This window comes from Rhopalosiphum padi, chromosome 2 (assembly GCF_020882245.1).
Source record: "Rhopalosiphum padi isolate XX-2018 chromosome 2, ASM2088224v1, whole genome shotgun sequence".
NCBI lineage: Eukaryota > Metazoa > Arthropoda > Insecta > Hemiptera > Aphididae > Rhopalosiphum > Rhopalosiphum padi.
In genome coordinates this window covers 84491880-84510518 of record NC_083598.1, presented here as the reverse complement: position 1 = coordinate 84510518, position 18639 = coordinate 84491880, and the positions used below count along the sequence as shown (strand labels likewise).

The following is an 18639-nucleotide window of genomic DNA, read 5'->3' as shown; positions in this document are numbered from 1 at the left end:
AATTCGTGGCAACGGTATACGACGTTTTAACGAGCTTTTGATGTAAATAATTTGGAATACATTTGGTGTATCTGCAAACATATGTTTATCAACAATACTTGTATAATTATATTTACACCATTGTAGATGATCCTAACTCCTAATACACGTCATAATACTTGGCATTTATTTTTTCTCCATTAATGAATATACAGCAGTTGTAACTCGTAAAACTGAATTATAATTTACAGTTTAGCATATTTCTTTTATTTCATATTTTTTTTTTTTTTTAAGGAGTGTCATTTGTGTTTTACGACGCGTTGTGGTTGCTGTGCGGTCTGACACGTGTACTACTTTACTATTGGGGGGACACTCAAACCGAAATCATAATACTGTTCACACACTCACACATTTACGTTATGTTTGAATTTAAAATGCGTAATGTGTAGGATGATGAACATGGGAAAATATTTGCAAATCAAGCCTAAATTAAAATATTTTCTTGAATACGAAACCGTGAATTCAACCGACATAAAGTCGACGAGTCCAACGAATAATTCAAAATATAATAAAAACATGTTAAGGATATAAAGTAAAAGTACGGTTAGTAGGGCTGGCTTTAAAGCAACCAAACTCATTTAGTATAGTTCTATAGAATGACTAATAACAGTATTACAACTTTGGTCAATATGATACTTCAATATTTTGAATAACTCAGAATAAGATACTGAATTATGTTTTGAAAAGACAGCTGTATTGTGTAGTATATAGTAGAGTATTATAGACTATAGTACTATTATAATATACTATAAATATGGTATATTGGCAACGAGAAAATTCCTTATTTTCAAAACGTGTGCGTGGTATAATTTCAGCCCCATGTCTACTGGGTAGAGCATATAAAATACGAATAAAATGCAATCTCAAAAAGCCTTCCACCGTGTCTGATCAGATATATTCGGACAGTCACCCACGCCGTAGTCATAAATATATAATAATGGACTGAATCCTTAGAGTATTACTCTCTGGGGTTTCATTATGTGCGAGACATCCGACACTTAGCCAACTACTCGGTTTCCGAAAGCAAAAAAGTGTGTTATTTACTTCCGATAACGGCTTTATATACGAACAGGAAAGAAGACTCTTAAATTCCAGTCTCCAGAGAATCTATAAAACGATGGGTTAGCTGTAATTTAAAAAGCTATAACAACTTACAAATACAATTTAAGACCCATAATATGAGGATTAGATTATTAACTAAATAGTACTTTTAAATTTAAAATTAAATATTAATGATATAATTTAATATGTTTTCATGATAAATTTTACTATAAATATGTTATCTATAACATGTAATAAAACAGTAAAAATAAAATCTAATTTAAAATAATTAAACATTGTAACTCCAACTACAATAATGTATAATAAATAGAAATATAATTATCATTTGCCGAATTCAATCATTTTCTAAAAAACACAAAATATTCAATATCAATATATTAAAAATATTATTAAAACGTACAATTTTCTCGATAAGTATTATATTCATAATGAAAAAAAAACTGAAAAATATAATTATTTTTATTAAAACGAAAATGCCATTGTTAAATAAAATATACCAAGGACTTTATTTCACTTTACGTACTAAAAGAGGCTATACAAGAAATTAAAAACCAAACTGCAGAAGCCTATAAATAAAACGCTGCTCTGCGTGGGGTCTAGGGCATTTCAGGGGACTCTTTGCAAAATGAGAAAACTTCAAACGATATTGGGTCTCATCCAGGTGAGGGCAGAGGTGTAGGTGCAACCCTAGCAACTTTTTCAACATACCCCCTCACCGTTACGATTAATGGTAGATAGAACTCAAAAACAGCAGGCGTGCAATGTTATAGACATTCACTTCCTATACGTAATGTACCTAAAATATTACCAAAAAAAAATTTACGCACATACGGATCCCTTTAACTTTCTACGCCTATAAATATAAAATTACTTTGCAAAAAGTACTTTAAAAGATAAGTGTGGTTTTTAGCATCCCTAAAAAATACATTTGTAAAATTCGTTTTGCATATTAATAATTTAAGTAAAATTAAAGAGTTACATTTTTATAATTTATACGATAGATATCGTAAATTTAAATTTAAAACTAAAATGAAAAATAAATCAGACTTGCTAGCTATAAAATGTTTAAAATAATGTTACTATTTTTTTTTATTATCAAATATCGTTTTAATTTTTATAACTGTTTTTTTTTTTTTAATGTTAATATTTTATACTATTAGGTTTTAGATGGTTATAATTTATGATGTTTACATGATATCATAATTTCATAATTGAAATTTGTAGTATGCTTACAGTATAATGCTACGAGTATGATACAAATACGAATATTTATATTACATTTTTTATGCTACACTAAAATTATTTCACATTATTTAATTAAAATAAAAGAAAAATTAAAAGATAAGTTAAAAAGAAATGAACATTGTAAATGTCGGTACATCAAATTTTAAAAACTACTCGTTTTTAAATTAAATATAGTCTCGTGATTTCAGATGAAATTGATCGCACTTATCCATTATGATATTAATTAAATACATTATACATTTAAAAGAAATGTATAAGTATGTATATAACCAGCTTACTATAAATTTAAATGAACTTCTTGAGGTACACTTAAACTATAAGTACGAGTAAATCTATCACATAAAATAACTGATACACATGACATTTAATAATGTGTGACTATTTTAAATCAGATCTATTATGGCGTTGTTAAACCGTCATCGAAAGTGTGTGTAGATATTATAATATGCTAATATATGATACTATTAAATACTAGTACTAAATTAATATCAAGATATCATAACACCATTAAAGACGACGGTCACATAGTACTCGTCGTGAACGGATAGCAGCGGCCTGTGTCGTGACATAAAACTGTCTCGGGTGTTTAAACACAACTGGAATATTGTATAATGTTATAGGGATTTCGATACTTAAACGCCTAACACTTATATGTTCAGTCAAATGGGGTAGGTGGGTGAGTTGAAAAAGCTTTCGATAGTGCGATTTCCATTAACATGCAGGGTATAGACTCTTAAGTAGAAACTTATAGTGGGGGTAAGGGAGAGTAAGTATACACGGGTTTTGTATAATATGGCCCACCGCGGGTATTACATTACGCCATATGTGTGTGTGTGTATGTGTGTGCGTGTAATGTTCAGGAAACTGGCATGCAGGGGAGCAACTAACACGAATATCTTCCTTGTTGTGAATATTTCGAAGGAAAGGGCTGAGACCGATAAAACGCGATTTACAACATTGTGTTAGGAACGTATAGGAAATTTTAATTACGAACTAGCCGCATAATGGCACTGGGTGATAATGGGCTTTAGATTTATGTGAAAATGTGTATGGTTAATAGAATACAATGTTATAACCAAAGTTTGGCCTAAAGCCTTTTGTGCTCTCTCCTAAACTTCATTGAAATAAGAATTAAACGTTTTCCGTTGTAAATAAAAGCGTAAATCATTTCCTCATTTTTTTTCAACATACCAACAGAAAACTTTTCATATTTTTTTTTTTTATATTCAACAACATCTCAAATATTGTATTTTTAGCACAGATGGTATGTTAAACATTTTATGTTCAATTTATGTGTACGAAAATAAATTTAATAAAAAATAAGAATCATAAGACTTTTTAAAATTATATGAAACATTTATTTATATACTACTATTTGTTATTTACATTTATATACTTATTGAGCTTTATGTTTTGTTCATTTTTCGATGTCATATTAAGAAGAAAATATGCACACCTCAATCAATATTAATTTTGATCACAATAAATTAGTTATTTTACTCAAAAGCTATTTTAATAGTTGAATAATTTATCACAGTCCATATCATATGCTAAATTTAATTTTGATATTAAATTATCTTTAATTTATAATGTATTTTAATGTATATTACACAATCATACTCTGTCTTTTTAATACTATAAAACTTTGAGATGAAAAATAAATATTAAGTAATAAATAATTTATTTATATTAATAATCTAAGTTTATAATTTTAAGAAAACAGAGTTTAAATAAAGTATGTTATAAGTAGTATGTTGTTATTACCAATTAAATTGAACAGATAATAAAGTTTTGTATCAAAGAAATGAAATTATGTCATTATTATAGGTACACAGTTCTAGAAAACTAAGTGGAAAAAAAGCCTTTCAAAATAACATTTAAATATATGGAATTCATAATGAAAATTACTTCTATACGACAGATAAAATAATTAATAAAAGTTTCGTTATATTAATATGAATTACCTATATTTTTTATTTATATACCTGAACTCTGAAGTATAATATGATGTTAAAAAAAACATTTTTTTAACAAATTTACACAAATTAATTTATAAACAAAATAATTAAAGATGAGTTTAATACACATATTAACTAAAATTTATAGCTGAGATATAGGGATATTATTGTTGGTATATTTGTTATTTAGCCAGTATCTAATTATATTATTACGAAACCCACTTAGCAAATTTTACGCTAAAGAAACTAAACCTTCAAATGTAATTAATTTTAATTTTATTTTAATTACTTAAACAAAAAAGCAATTATGAGCATATTACAGATGTAATAACATTTTATTTGACAATAAAATATATATATATTAATTACTGTGTTGCTGTGTTGGCAAATAAAAAATAAAATATATTATAGAATATATATACGGATGTAACAAAATAGAAAAGTATAGTATAACCTACATCAAAACGACACATATACACGCGAGAAGAATTATGGAATTAAATTTGCAATAGGAGTAAATAACACTCTTGGTAAGCCTATCCAATGACTAGTTAAACGTGCAAAGAGAAAATCACACAATCATATTATTACTATTACAATTTCATACATTTTATCTCTATTTTTAAGACATACTCACGCACACGCAAAACTCACGACTGTGCATTAATCAAATTCATCGCACTACTGGTAATACACCACAGTATGCGAGAAGTTCACGGCTCACGCTCCTTTCTATCGCCCCAGCGGTATACAAGTGTGTTGATAAAAGTTGGATTGAAAACCCAGTTATTTATGTGTTGTCAAAAGTTTAAAGAAACACATCTTACACCGCTAAGTCCTATAAGCCACCAGTTTTAACCCCGAAAAAGTCTTTGTCGTAATAATAAACAATGGTAGTATATTGTATGATTTACGCTGGTTGGGGGTAATTCCTTCGCACTTTAGCATAATGAAATACGAGCGGGTAAGGGTTTTTTAGCATCGTGGATCAGGTGTGTACAGAGTAGGTAAGTAAACTTTTATTACAGTTTAAAATGTACTGGTAGTTTGACGTCTATATTTGAATTGCTATACTAAGTGACTGTAAAAAAATATGTCGGAAATATTCAAAAGGTTTTATGACTGTTTTCAGTTAGAAACCTTTTCAGAAACCTCAATTTATTTAAGTGCCGACATAACGGCAGCAAAAGTGTCCAAGACGGTCGAAAGGTAAGTATGAGAGAGGCACTGCTACAATGATAACGATGTTTACTTAAACGTATGATAGCAAAAAGCACTTGACTAGATGTTATTTACGTGTTACCTTATACAGTGGCTATAATAAACATAGCACGTAGAAATATACCCTAAATACATAAATTTGTTTTAGTATAATACCTTTTTTAAATTATACACCCATATAAGTACTTACTAAGTACGTCCGCCCACTTTTAATGAAAATCTAGTACCAATGATAATATTGAATAGTTTATAGTCTACTAATAAATTAGTAAAAAAAAAAACTCTCTGATACAAACATACAAATAATACAACTGAACCATAATCTATAAGCGCATCCGTTTTCTTTATAGTTTAATCATCGTACACATATAAATCAAGATTTTTATTTGGTAAATTTCCAACTGAGATTTCGTCACTAAGTAATAGAGTGTTAATGAAGTTTATGTCCGTTTCCGTTCCTTCCTTAAGATTTTATATATTTAAATATTTTAGAGTAAGTGAGATGTTTGCAGATTTACTGAATTATTTGGAACTATGTTGCCAACAGATTATTTCTTTAAATATAGTATATAATATATAAAATGTATTATACTCGTACGATCAAATAAAATCAAATAGCAAACTTACACAATAAATAATTCTCAGTTACCTATTATGTATTATTATTATTATTATTCACATAATTTAAATTATTATTTATCACAATTAATTTGAATTAAATGTCACACACATATTTATAAACACACATAACCATACAAAATCTCTTTACATATTTAATTTCATTCTGGGAATTCTTTGATGTAAATATTTAAAAATTAAACTATTACAACATGTACCTATTAGATTATGTATACACATTGCTACTGTTATAACTTATAATACTATGGAACATTTCGTATTAAATAAATTATACAACTTTAATAGCCAATAATATAATAATTAAAGTAAAAGAATATCATTAAAAAAAAATAATTTAAAAACACTAAGGTTAATATTAAATCTTCCTCTTTGAAATAATTTATTGAATTAATAAAATTATAATACAAGTATAATTATTATATTTTCTTTTCTCTTGTATTTTTTTGGTACTTATCATAGAGATAGTTAAGGAAGTACAACAGTACTTAATCGGTATGTGATAGTGAAATTTACAGCCAATCATTACACTTTTCGACAACGCAAACTGTAGCAGAACTACCGAATTGGATTAAAAATAATATTAGAAAATAGACAATATAATAAATGTATGATGTTGCTTAAATACAAGTGCCTACAGCCAACGCAAGTAATTTGTGTATAGTATATTTGTATATTCTATATACACAGTATATAAAACGTTAATTTGTTGATTTAAAAACAGAGTTTCAATGTTGAGAGAAACAATTTTCAAGTTTAAACTGTACTCATTTCACCCATTTAATTATCAAAGTGCAACTGGGAAAAATAAAAAACCACATATGTTGTCTATAAAAGCTTTTACGGAATCTATCGTCGTTGTTCGTAATGGGCTTTGACGTAGTTTACGAAAATCTATTAAACTGGTATAATAAGCCAATTACGAGTCTAGACACACAACCCCAGCGTTGGACCTTCAGCAAGGAATCAGGGTAAAGTAAACTAAGCATCATGGAATATATAATAATTATTAGTAGATTTATGCGAAATGACCGGTCATAATCGGGGCTGCTGCGGTAGCTAATTGTCCACAGGCACGGTTTTATGATCCAACTGAGCGGCCGTTAAAACAACATTCTAAGGCAATAATCCCATCGATATTTTGTTTCTCCCCTCCAATATTCGAATGAAATATAATAATGGTCACCCCTCTACCACCACCTCATACTCATCTGTCGGATTATGGTTCAAAAATGTTATATTACATGCATTGTAAAATTTATCGTACACACGAGAGGGGAAGGCATGGGATGTTCGTAATGAAGCCATAAATTAACATCTTGACGACAGGAGCGCCTCTACTGCAACCCTCACAACACCACTGCATATAGGTATGAACCGCAATTACAATAACAATTCATTATTGTTTGCGTGTATATAGTGATAAAAATTTAGAGAAAACGTCGGTTGCAACTGGACCGAACATAAAATACATCGACTGTCGTCCAACGTGCTGGAGCATATAATATAGGTTATATATTATATAAGGGGAAATTATTATTTGACATATTAATAGTGATTATCATTTTTATTAATGTTTTTACCAGTTTTATAAAAAAAAATCATTGTACATACGCAACAAAAAAGTAACCATCTAATGTAACCAAATAATTTATGACTTAAAAAATCCAAAACTCAAAAGTATAATGAGTCTATAGAAAAGATATGTGTATTTTTAAAAATATTTCCCAGAAAATCTATTAACAGTGAACACAAATTATAAAACCAAGTGCCATTAATCTTAGTTTAATCAATTTTAATAATATTATTCACTTTCAGAAGAACAGAGTAATAATTTCAACAGAGAACATCCCGAAAAAAGTATAAAATTATGTAAATTTAAAACTTAAAACATTATATCTTTGAAAAAATATATAACTTATGATACTTCAACTTTTTAATGTAAACTGTTTTAACTAGATTCTTAATTTCATAACTAAGCGGAATATTTTTCAAATATTGTATGTGTAACATTGATTTTCAAATAATTAAAAAATCTTTTAAAGTTATAGTGATCTACCTATGTGACAAAAATACTTTATCAGTATAACAAATAATACTCTAATATTGCTATGTGAAGTTATACTTCCTACTATATCCAATTTATAATACACACCGCATACATAATTATGAGATGTTCATTAAATATTACCATAACAAAAATAAAATAATAAGAAATTAGACAAATTGTATTGATTGTTCTTAACATAACATTTTAATAAATAATTATATTTTTATATTTATAATACTAAGATGTATATTGTATATTGTAGCAATTACTTTAAAGTTTAAATATAAATTCTATTGTTCTAAAAAACTGTATTAAAATTGTTACACTGAATTCGATTTACTTTTATTTTATGATTGTGTAAATTAGCTAATGGATAAATGTACAATACTTACGCAATTGAAACTTGCGCAACCAATTTAAAATAACAAAGAACATTTCTCTTTTAACACATATTTAATTCATGAGAACCTAACAAATTTTGAACTTTAAATTAATTTTATGTTTAAGAATACAATACACTTTACAACTTTGAAAGAATGACGTTAAAAAAAATAAAAATATTTTATCCTAAAAACACATTAAATCAATTTTAACACCCCAGACAAGTACCTACATTGCAAACCAAATTTTTACAAAGAATAATCTGTTGGTCAAAACTAGCCTAAAAAGATTTTAAATAAAAAAAAAATCATTCTAGACATTGTAAAATAAATACATAGTTCACAACCGTTTTTCAAAAATATGCATGATAATTTAAAAATTAAAACTATTTGTCAAAACATAAATTATAATAAATAACTTTAAATTAAATGACATTCAATCGACATCGACTCTATAGCTTTCTTCGTGTGCTATTCTTCTTAGTTTAAAGTTTGGCTCTGTGTGTGCTTTCAATAACAATTGTTCCACTATTCAGTTTTCTGGTACCCCAAATAGTGAAAAAGTGTATAGGTTTTCTCCCCCGTAAATTCGCTATGGGAATTCCCATAAAAGCGATTTATGATCAAGTCCGGTATGCGTTTTATTGTGGCCGCAAGAATGTCGTATAGATGCATTTAAGCCCCGTAATAGAAACAAATAAGAATGACCAGCTAGGCTGTTATTTACACGGAACCATCCTTGCAGTCCTTAGGGAGCTGGAAAGGTCTAAGGCCTAGGCAAAAATGTACGAAAAAACTTGAGACAGTAAATCGTGCTAACATAAAAAAACTGCGAAGCACTAACCAACACCTATATGTAAGGAATAGAGCACCTCGCTGTAGTGAAAACAATGAAGAGGTCCTCATTCACAATTTAAATAGTCATTTTTATTATTTTTTATGAAATTTTAAACAATCTTTGCTGTATGCTAGAACTAAATTTTTAATTTAAAGATTTTTTTCTTTTATACAAAATAAGAAATAGTTAGAACAAGTTTAAAATCAATGAATACCTACTATGCATTTCAAGATTTACAAAACTAACATGCATATTAAATATTAAATTGTTTACTTAAAAATTAAATTAAAATTAAATATTATAACTATTTATTTTTAATATTCGTATAATAAAATAAACAACTAAAATAATATGAATAATATGTAAAATTAACGAAATACGATTTCATTTCATAAAAAAAATTATTAAAAATTAATATGAGAGTAGGTACTATAGGTATAGTGTGTAATGTAGGTACAATGAAATTACACTAAATATTATTTTTTAATTACAGCTTGATAATGCAACTAAAATCTATACACTGCGAGATATAACTTCTCTATTTGTTTACATGATAATATGAATATCCGAGTATGTAAAACGGCTATTTCTTTGCATTTTCCATTTCTATTTACTTCCGTTTCCGCCTTTTGATTTCAGTCGCTTGAGGCAAACAGATGAAACGTTAATATGGGAATGTGACAGCTGTGTGTCTGAATGGAAATCTTTGAGAACGACCCTCTTTGGCTTTGGATAAAAAATAAAAACTCTCCATTTCAAAATCGTAAATATACCTCAAAAAAAGATTTTTCTCTTATATCGATCTGTTATTTTTAACAATATATTTTTTCGAATACCCTAACTTATCAACGTAGTGACGTGGAATCGAAATTAATACTAACTAATGGTTCTGGGTAATATGTCACTTGTGATGGAATACTTCTTATATCTTGTGCAATGATAAATGACCTGTACAAATGTAATAAAATATAAAGTTGTCAGAGTTATTGGACAGATCGACTTTTATGAAATCTAAAATTATATTTGACTGCAAGGAAAGTTGGGACTTTTTGACCAGTAATTTATTTTTAACTTATAAGAAATATGAGCTTATTTAACAGTTTTGGAAAATGAAATAAACTAAAATACGAATTAGGTTGTACTATATAAAATAATATGATATATAAAGACGGCGTTATAAGTAGGCAAAAACACTTCACTTATGAACAGAGTAAGATATCATAATATGATGTTAAATGTATTAACAAAACAAAATAAAACTAAAGATTTATATTATTAAAATTAACATTATAATATTATAGATAGATAAATAACTCTTTTATGTTTTGATTGGAAAAATTATTTCATAGGGTGATTACTCGTAAATCTATATTTTCATTACGCTTAAGTAATTCATGAAATACAAAAGAAAAATATATAAATACGTATATTCTAGTAATTAAATTAAATATTAATTTAATTTAAAAACAAAATATCGCTAGATATACCAAAGTTTCAAAATAGGTGTATATTAACAGGTGAGGTGACCAGATTTTTATTATAAAAATATAATTCATTTCTACGCTTGTTTTATGGAATTTATATTGAGTATTGTTAAATTACTTCTTAACAAAATAAACCAAAGAAAAAATAACTGTATAAAATTGTATATAAGTGGATACTCACATTAAATAAAAAATAAAACCTTCGGCAAATGTACACGCAACAATATTGTTATATTGTAAATTATTATTATTGTTAAGCTTGGTTGGTTCAATTCCAAAAGAGCTTTAGATGAAAGTTATACCGCATACTAACAATATACTAAAATAATAACTATTATATTTGTAAGAGACTTCGAAGAGTAAATGTTGAAAAATTTTTACAATGTAATCATTGTTTAACGGCAAATTGAGAGACTAAAAACGAAAATCCAATTGTCGAAATGTCCTTATATCTAGTTATGGTATTTCATTTAAAAACAGTACGTGTGACATAAACCGAAGTGTAACATGAATTTGCGACTTCAAGAGTATATTATGATCCAGACACTCGAGGAAGTGTTCGAGTTTTTTCATTCTTTCAGCAATGAAAAGGGGAAAAATCCCGTTTTCACTCTCTCCCTTTAACATTTCGCAATGATAGTGTTGCGGCCAACCTTAAAGCTTTAGTTGTAACCACCCTCTACTGGCCACTGTCGTTATTAGTTTCGGATTAACAAAAGGGATGCCCCAGGAATGTGATCATGGAATGCAGACCACGGCGGAATCATAACCAAAAACAACAATTATTTTAACAGCATAAATCACCGAGGAGGATATACAACAACGGAATGCTTATCTCTTACGGTACATAAAACAAGGGTTTGAACTAGAAGGGAAATTTAATTTTCAAAAATATGGACCATTAACGTGCATATGGGAAAAATAATTTAAAACGAGTATTTTTTATGTATACTGAATTTTATAGCACAAGAGTAAGTACCTCCAACTTTGGAGCTCACAAATAACAGCTAAACTGTATGTTTGTTAACAATTTTGAAATTAAATATCACATGAATAAACATTAAAACCAAAATAATAAATCGTACACCACGTGTAAAAAGATACAATTAGTAAAGAACTCTTACAAGCTAATATTAAAACAACAGAACGCAAATACTACTCAAAATTTTAATTCTATAATAATATTGGACATTGAATAATTTTATTGTTGACACATATCACACATTTTAACAAATAGTAAAGTTTTCTATGTTAAAGACGTATACCAATAAAGTATAAGTTAATAATATCATAAAATTACTTATATAGTATAATAATAATAATATAATAATATATATATTATATTTTTGGTTTTTATCATTAGAAATTTAACAAAATATTATTTAATCATATTGATACTCTACTGTTTGGTTACAAAGGAGAACAGCTACTCTGTCGATATTGTTAGCGTTGAGCTATTTTAAGATTACACGAACAAAATAATAATTTGTCAGAACGTGGGTCAAGCACCATCTGTTGAGTGGTGTTCTCTGAATACAAACGGCCTAAAAATCACATAGCTTCCTTCTATATATATATATAGTTTCCCTACAATATTATTGCCATTATTTTTACAGTTTTAATTTTTAAGCTCTAATTCAGAATTAAATGTAATATGTAATCCAAGTCTAAATAAATAAATAAAAATAAATGATATCTTACTAAAATAAATGCAAGCAACATTTCACCAATAAATAATGTAACGGCTCCAAAAATATTGTCATATTATCATCAATGAGTTAAATAAATTGTTTCGATTAAGTATTTTAATTATATTTATGTTTATATACTGCAGTATGTATATACTTTATACAACCATAATGCATATATATAATATATACAAAGTATATACATAAATTAGTTTTGTGTTATCTTTTATTATACGACTTAAAGATGGACAATTGTCAACCCGATTAAATTTATTGGCATATAAAAGATATTAATAGCTTAAATACTTATAATTATAAAATTCAAGGACAAAAAATATTCTTAATGGATTTTACAAATAAAATAAGTAACTTTATATTAAAAGTTATAACATAATGAGGCTTAAATTTAAAATATTTAAAATAGAAAATATTGAATTTTTAATATTTTTATGTAATTACCACTTAAACAATATATATTATATTTTTATATAAAAAAAAAACTAAAATGTTAACAATTTAATGCCGAACCTTAAGAAAAATTATTCAAATATTTAAATCTAAATGTAAATGTGTTTATTTTATTTATTACATAAATCTACTACGAAAAATAAAACGGAAAAAAAGCTTTTGTCGAAAGCTCGGCAATATTTATGGAGGGTCCGAGAAATATAGATCTTATACACCCTAAATAACGGCGTTGGAACCGGACGGACACTATATCCCGTGTACTGAGAATAATTCGTTTCTGGTACTAAAGCGTTACATGTTAGGGAGGTATATTTGAATCAGAATAAAACGATAAATCGGTTTTCCGGAACAAACAAACTGTATAAATGAGCATGAATAAAGAAAGCATTTGGAATACCCCTTCATCGAAATCGGTAGAAATAATGTTTAAAACCTGTAGGTGAACAACGCACTATCGAATGCTATATAACTATAATATATTATGTCAAATGTCTGTTAAAAGAAAATGATTGCAACTACTCGTAGATAGGTATATACAATACGTATATTATTATTACGTGACTGTGCGCGATATAATATATTACAACAAATAATGAAATCTGGATGAGTAACTCCAATAAAGTAAAAATTTGTCGATTTTTTTTTAATTTAATACGAATCCGTGAAATTTTCGGTTTCGAACACTTCACGATACTTTAATTTTCGCCAACGGAATAAGCGTAACTAATACCATCACTTATATTGTTTACACACGTCAAACCACTACCATACCCTTAAACTCAACTTAACACTGTCGCCGTACCTACGTATTGATAAATTATTGTTATTTCGAATAAGTATACCACTCACAAGAAACGTACGTGCACGACGAACGGAATAGCAACCGTCGGCAGCGACAAACATGTTTCATCTACGGCGACAATGGCAACGACAGCGAACACAATCTAATATCCATTGAACGTGAGTTAAATACACGAGTGTACACGCGTAAACAGTATTATTTCAATAACACGCATCGAACCGAATACAATATATTCATAATTTTATGCTTCACCGATTATTAGATATTTAAAAAAATTGACCCTACCATTTGATGTATTTTTTTTATTTACAGAATTATTTATTATTGTACCTCCTACATCTCAAATATATTATTATTATATTATCTATCTTACCTGTTTAACGTAGTGGGAGGCGAATCGTAAAGGTCCGTAAGCATGTAGTCCAGATCATTGGCAACGGCACTCAACAACTGTAACACAAATGTAAAGCGTAAAGTGGAAGAAAAACATCATGAATTAAGTGTTTTAATGTTTACAGCAAAGAGTAGTCATGGTAACTGGGAAAACACCGCATACGGTATTGTATAATTCTGGTGATATTGTATATGAATTATTTTTTATAAAGGTACCCTTTGTTTTTCTAAATTATTAGACAAAAATTCTCCTCGATGACAGGTTTTACAAAGAAATATGGTCCTAAGAATATTATTTTGTTTCGTGCTATCGTTATTATTATGTGCAATAAATGTTCATTGTATTCAATTATAATGAAACGTTTCATGATTTTCAATTGTACAACTTCAGCTATCATTGATTTTAACCGCAATGACCGGTGATCATAAAAATAAAAGCTAAATACAGTATTTTAACATACAAAAAATAATACATTCTTCGAACTATTGCACATTTGCACTAAAAACTTACAACTCTGTACGGATTTTAGTTACTTAAAGGTCTGTACGGAATTAAATACTATTATCCTAAAACTAAAACTATAAAAACACATAATCAGCGATTTATTTTTGTAGAACTAAAATAAACACATCATAATACACTATAATAGTAATTTTTGATTAAATTTTATAAGTTGGTATTTTCCGATCATTAAAAAGCATGATCAATGTATTATTTAAAATATAAAATATATATATATATATTAGGAACTAGCAAGATATGTGTTTAGTTATTGATGAACGGGTTCGTCTATACCTACATAGTACATGTACATTTTCTAATTATATTCTAAGTTCTAACATTCATATAATTATATTAGTTATAATTTTAAGACTAAACATTTTTTTTATAAAATACCTCTCTAATATATACTACTGATGTATATATTTTAAATTGTAATTAATCAAAAATTATGTGTATTTTTTTTTGCGATTAATATAACACAGAATAGTAACTATTAGTAGTACTACTATTAGTATTTTTCACATTTTTAATTATTTTACTAAATTAAAATTTAAAATTAGGTACATATTCAACTATTCACTGATTTTATCTTCATACGACGAACGTATAACTAATACTTATTCGAACTGTAATTGTACACATTAATATTTGTGCTATCTACAGCGAGTCTTTTTTTTTTTAATACCATATATACCTAATAATTATATATATTTAGTAACAAAAAATTGTTCGTATAGAAACTTTACTAAATTGGAAAAGTTATTTATGAAGGGATAATATTAGTTTTTCGATATATAAAACAATTCTTTACGATTTTATCTTTTTATAACTTCTCCTAATACGATAACGTTATTTTCTTTTACATTCATAACATAATAAATGACTATTTGATATAATATAAATAAAAGTTTTAATATAATTTAAACAACACTATGTTGGCACTAAGGTCAGATTAATTTACAATAATAATTGTATGATCAAAATCAAGAAATATTAAACATTTCACTAACTTAGACTACTATTTTATAATAAATTGGATGATATTATTAAGTGTACCATAATATAAATGATTACCAATTTGAATTTAAATTGTTGTTTATTTTAAATATATACAAATATGTTTACTTTAATTTACCATTAACAAAACAAAAGTTTTAGTTAACCTATTAACAATTTATTATATTGAAATTTCACAGTGTATCTTAAGTTAACATTTTATAAATATTTATTTTTCGGTGTTTTTTTCTGCAACAGAAAACCGTTTTTACTTATTACAAAATACAAAAATTCATAAATCAAATAAGTTCGTTCATTTCATATTTTTGCTACACAGTTTTATATTAAATTACAGTGAAAATTTCAGTAAGCCAATCAATGAAATACAATTATTCAATAATGTAGACAAGATAACTCAATCGATTTTTCTTGGAAATGCCGGGTGTCACGCAAAGAGAAATTGTCACCGACTGTTTAAGCTGCTTGTCTAAGAAAAAAATGTTCAAACCGGATCGCATGTCATTCGGCTTTCAAGCCCCCGATGTAACTTTACACGAGTCCTGAATATAAAAATAAAAAACAGAATGTGAAAGCTACACATGACCGACTCTTGGGAGAGACAGGGAAAAAAGGCTTTTGCAACGTACGTCACAAAAACGTAATTCACGTGATGTGTAAAAAAAAACTATCATTGGGGGAAAAAATATACACAATATACGATTCAATTACGTTTCATGTGCATTGTTGAGATTGCAGTTTTCATTAACGTCAGTAGTTTCTGCTGCAATTTTGAACGAACAAGACAATTTAATTGAGGACATTGTAAATACAATTCATCCCAATAACGATTTTTCTATGAGCTTTTGAGTTTAGTTAAATAATACATAGGTACACGCCATACACATAAGTGCTATATTATATAATAAAATGAAAATTAATTTCATAAACCTACCTAAAACACAACTATAATAAAATACTATGTTATTTAGTAAAAATAAAGGATATTATAGAAATCAATTAATACTGAACAAAACAATAATCGACATTTTTATATTAGAAAATAAATGTACTAAATATAATATTTTGTATGTAAATTATTTTAAACAAATGTACCTACCTATAATAAAAATTAATAAATTATAAACGAAATTATAAAGGTAATAAAATTTAGTTTCTCTTCTCTTTATAACAATTCATATATTATAGCTATAATATTATATACAATTTTTAGTAGGTAAAAAGATTCAAATGATTCAAATATTTCTAATCATTAAATTGAAACTGTAACTATTTTTAGAGACATCGATTTTTGTTTTTTATCTCTCCTAAGCATAAGACTACAATTTAATTTACAAAATTAATAAATAAGTATATCAGAAAATTTTTGCTGAGGTTGTTTTTGTGGTAGGTACCTATCATAAGTTATTATTTGCTTTCAAATGTATACTAAATATTAATAATACACAACCTATCATGCGTGGTAAGCAAAGTGAAAGAAGTGCGACCAATAACTGAGTGTACATTTTTATCCTGGCCTGTATTACTATTTTATAAATTTGATCAATACCACTACTATTGAATAATATATGTATTTATTATTAACAATGTTATATAAAAAAGAAAAATACTCGTGTTTTGAAAATAATTTTGTTTGCAAATTTTATTTTCAGAATTGTTGTTTTAACGAGGGCTACGGAGTGGAGAGTCGTTTATGTAAATGCGAAACGAAATCAACGAAATCCCTTCTTGGCAGTACCCTGCTGTTGTTGATGGAATATTACTATAACCGTGGATGTGCGGAAGAGATTTGTTTTGGTGTGAGAGAAATCATAAAGAATACCACCACCACTACAGCTACCTACGTATTATTTTATATAAATGTATAAGTACATAGGGGTAGGCAAATATGTAAATATTGGGGAAAAGCAAGGACGGCGGTTATGATACCTCGTTTCGAGTTAAACGCGAAAAATATGCTAAGATCACGGAAGTTATCTTAAGGCGGACCAAAAGAGAATTGAATAAACGGAACACTTTCGCATACTATACGTGATATTACACCTGCAAAAAATCTGAGATACACACACACACACATGTATTATACATACATTCATATATATATACAATAACAATATTCCAGCCACAGCACATAAATCATATACCACGACCGAGATTTATTTTTATATTAATATTAAATACGTGAAAATCATATATATTGCATAATACCTAAGCAAAAAAAATCTATTTTATTAAATATAATTTATCTTATTTTTATGATTTGAGATATTTTTTATATGATGAGTTTTTTTTTATTTAATTCCAGTTAGAACAACTCATGAGAAATCTATTACAAGCTATTTTTAAGTATCAAAATTAAAACTTTACAAAATTATTTGAAAATTGTCGTAGTGTTTGAAAATGTTATCAATAATTAAGCATCAAACGCTTATAAAAATAAAATTGTGTATTTTCGATATATTTTGATTGCTATAAGAACAACTTCTGAGGACTCATACCACTATAAGTACATAGAATACATTATTTTGTTTCTTTGATCAACATAAAAGTATGTCACTTTCTAATAACAATAACCAATAGGTGTTAGTTATCAACAAATTTTAACAAAGCATTTGTTGTTCTAGAAATCGACCTGAATTGTTTGAACATTTGACAAAAGAATAAACAATGTGTTTTAACGAAGATTCTATCTAAAATCTAGTACAATAAATAACAAAAAAATAATAATACATCAAGCATTACTTGTCTTGAAAATAATTTCTACCAAATGGATAAAATATATTTCAGTATTTTTTTTTTTTAATGTCTTCGAGGGTAGGCTGATGTATTTGGACCTTCAGGCTATGTAGACGGTAG

General features: G+C 27.1%; 1 protein-coding gene across 4 annotated transcripts in view; it reads right to left on the bottom strand.

Moving 5' to 3' along the window:
- LOC132919441 (protein sprint) overlaps positions 1–18639 on the bottom strand; it is an 85897-nt gene that overhangs the window by 60025 nt on the left and 7233 nt on the right. For 3 of the 4 annotated variants that reach the window (XM_060981048.1, XM_060981049.1, XM_060981053.1), the window contains exon 3: positions 14245–14321. In XM_060981048.1, the coding sequence (XP_060837031.1) occupies positions 14245–14321 (77 nt within the window). Of the gene's footprint in view, positions 1–14244; positions 14322–18639 lie in introns of those variants that run through there. The other variant, XM_060981051.1, reaches the window with a different exon arrangement.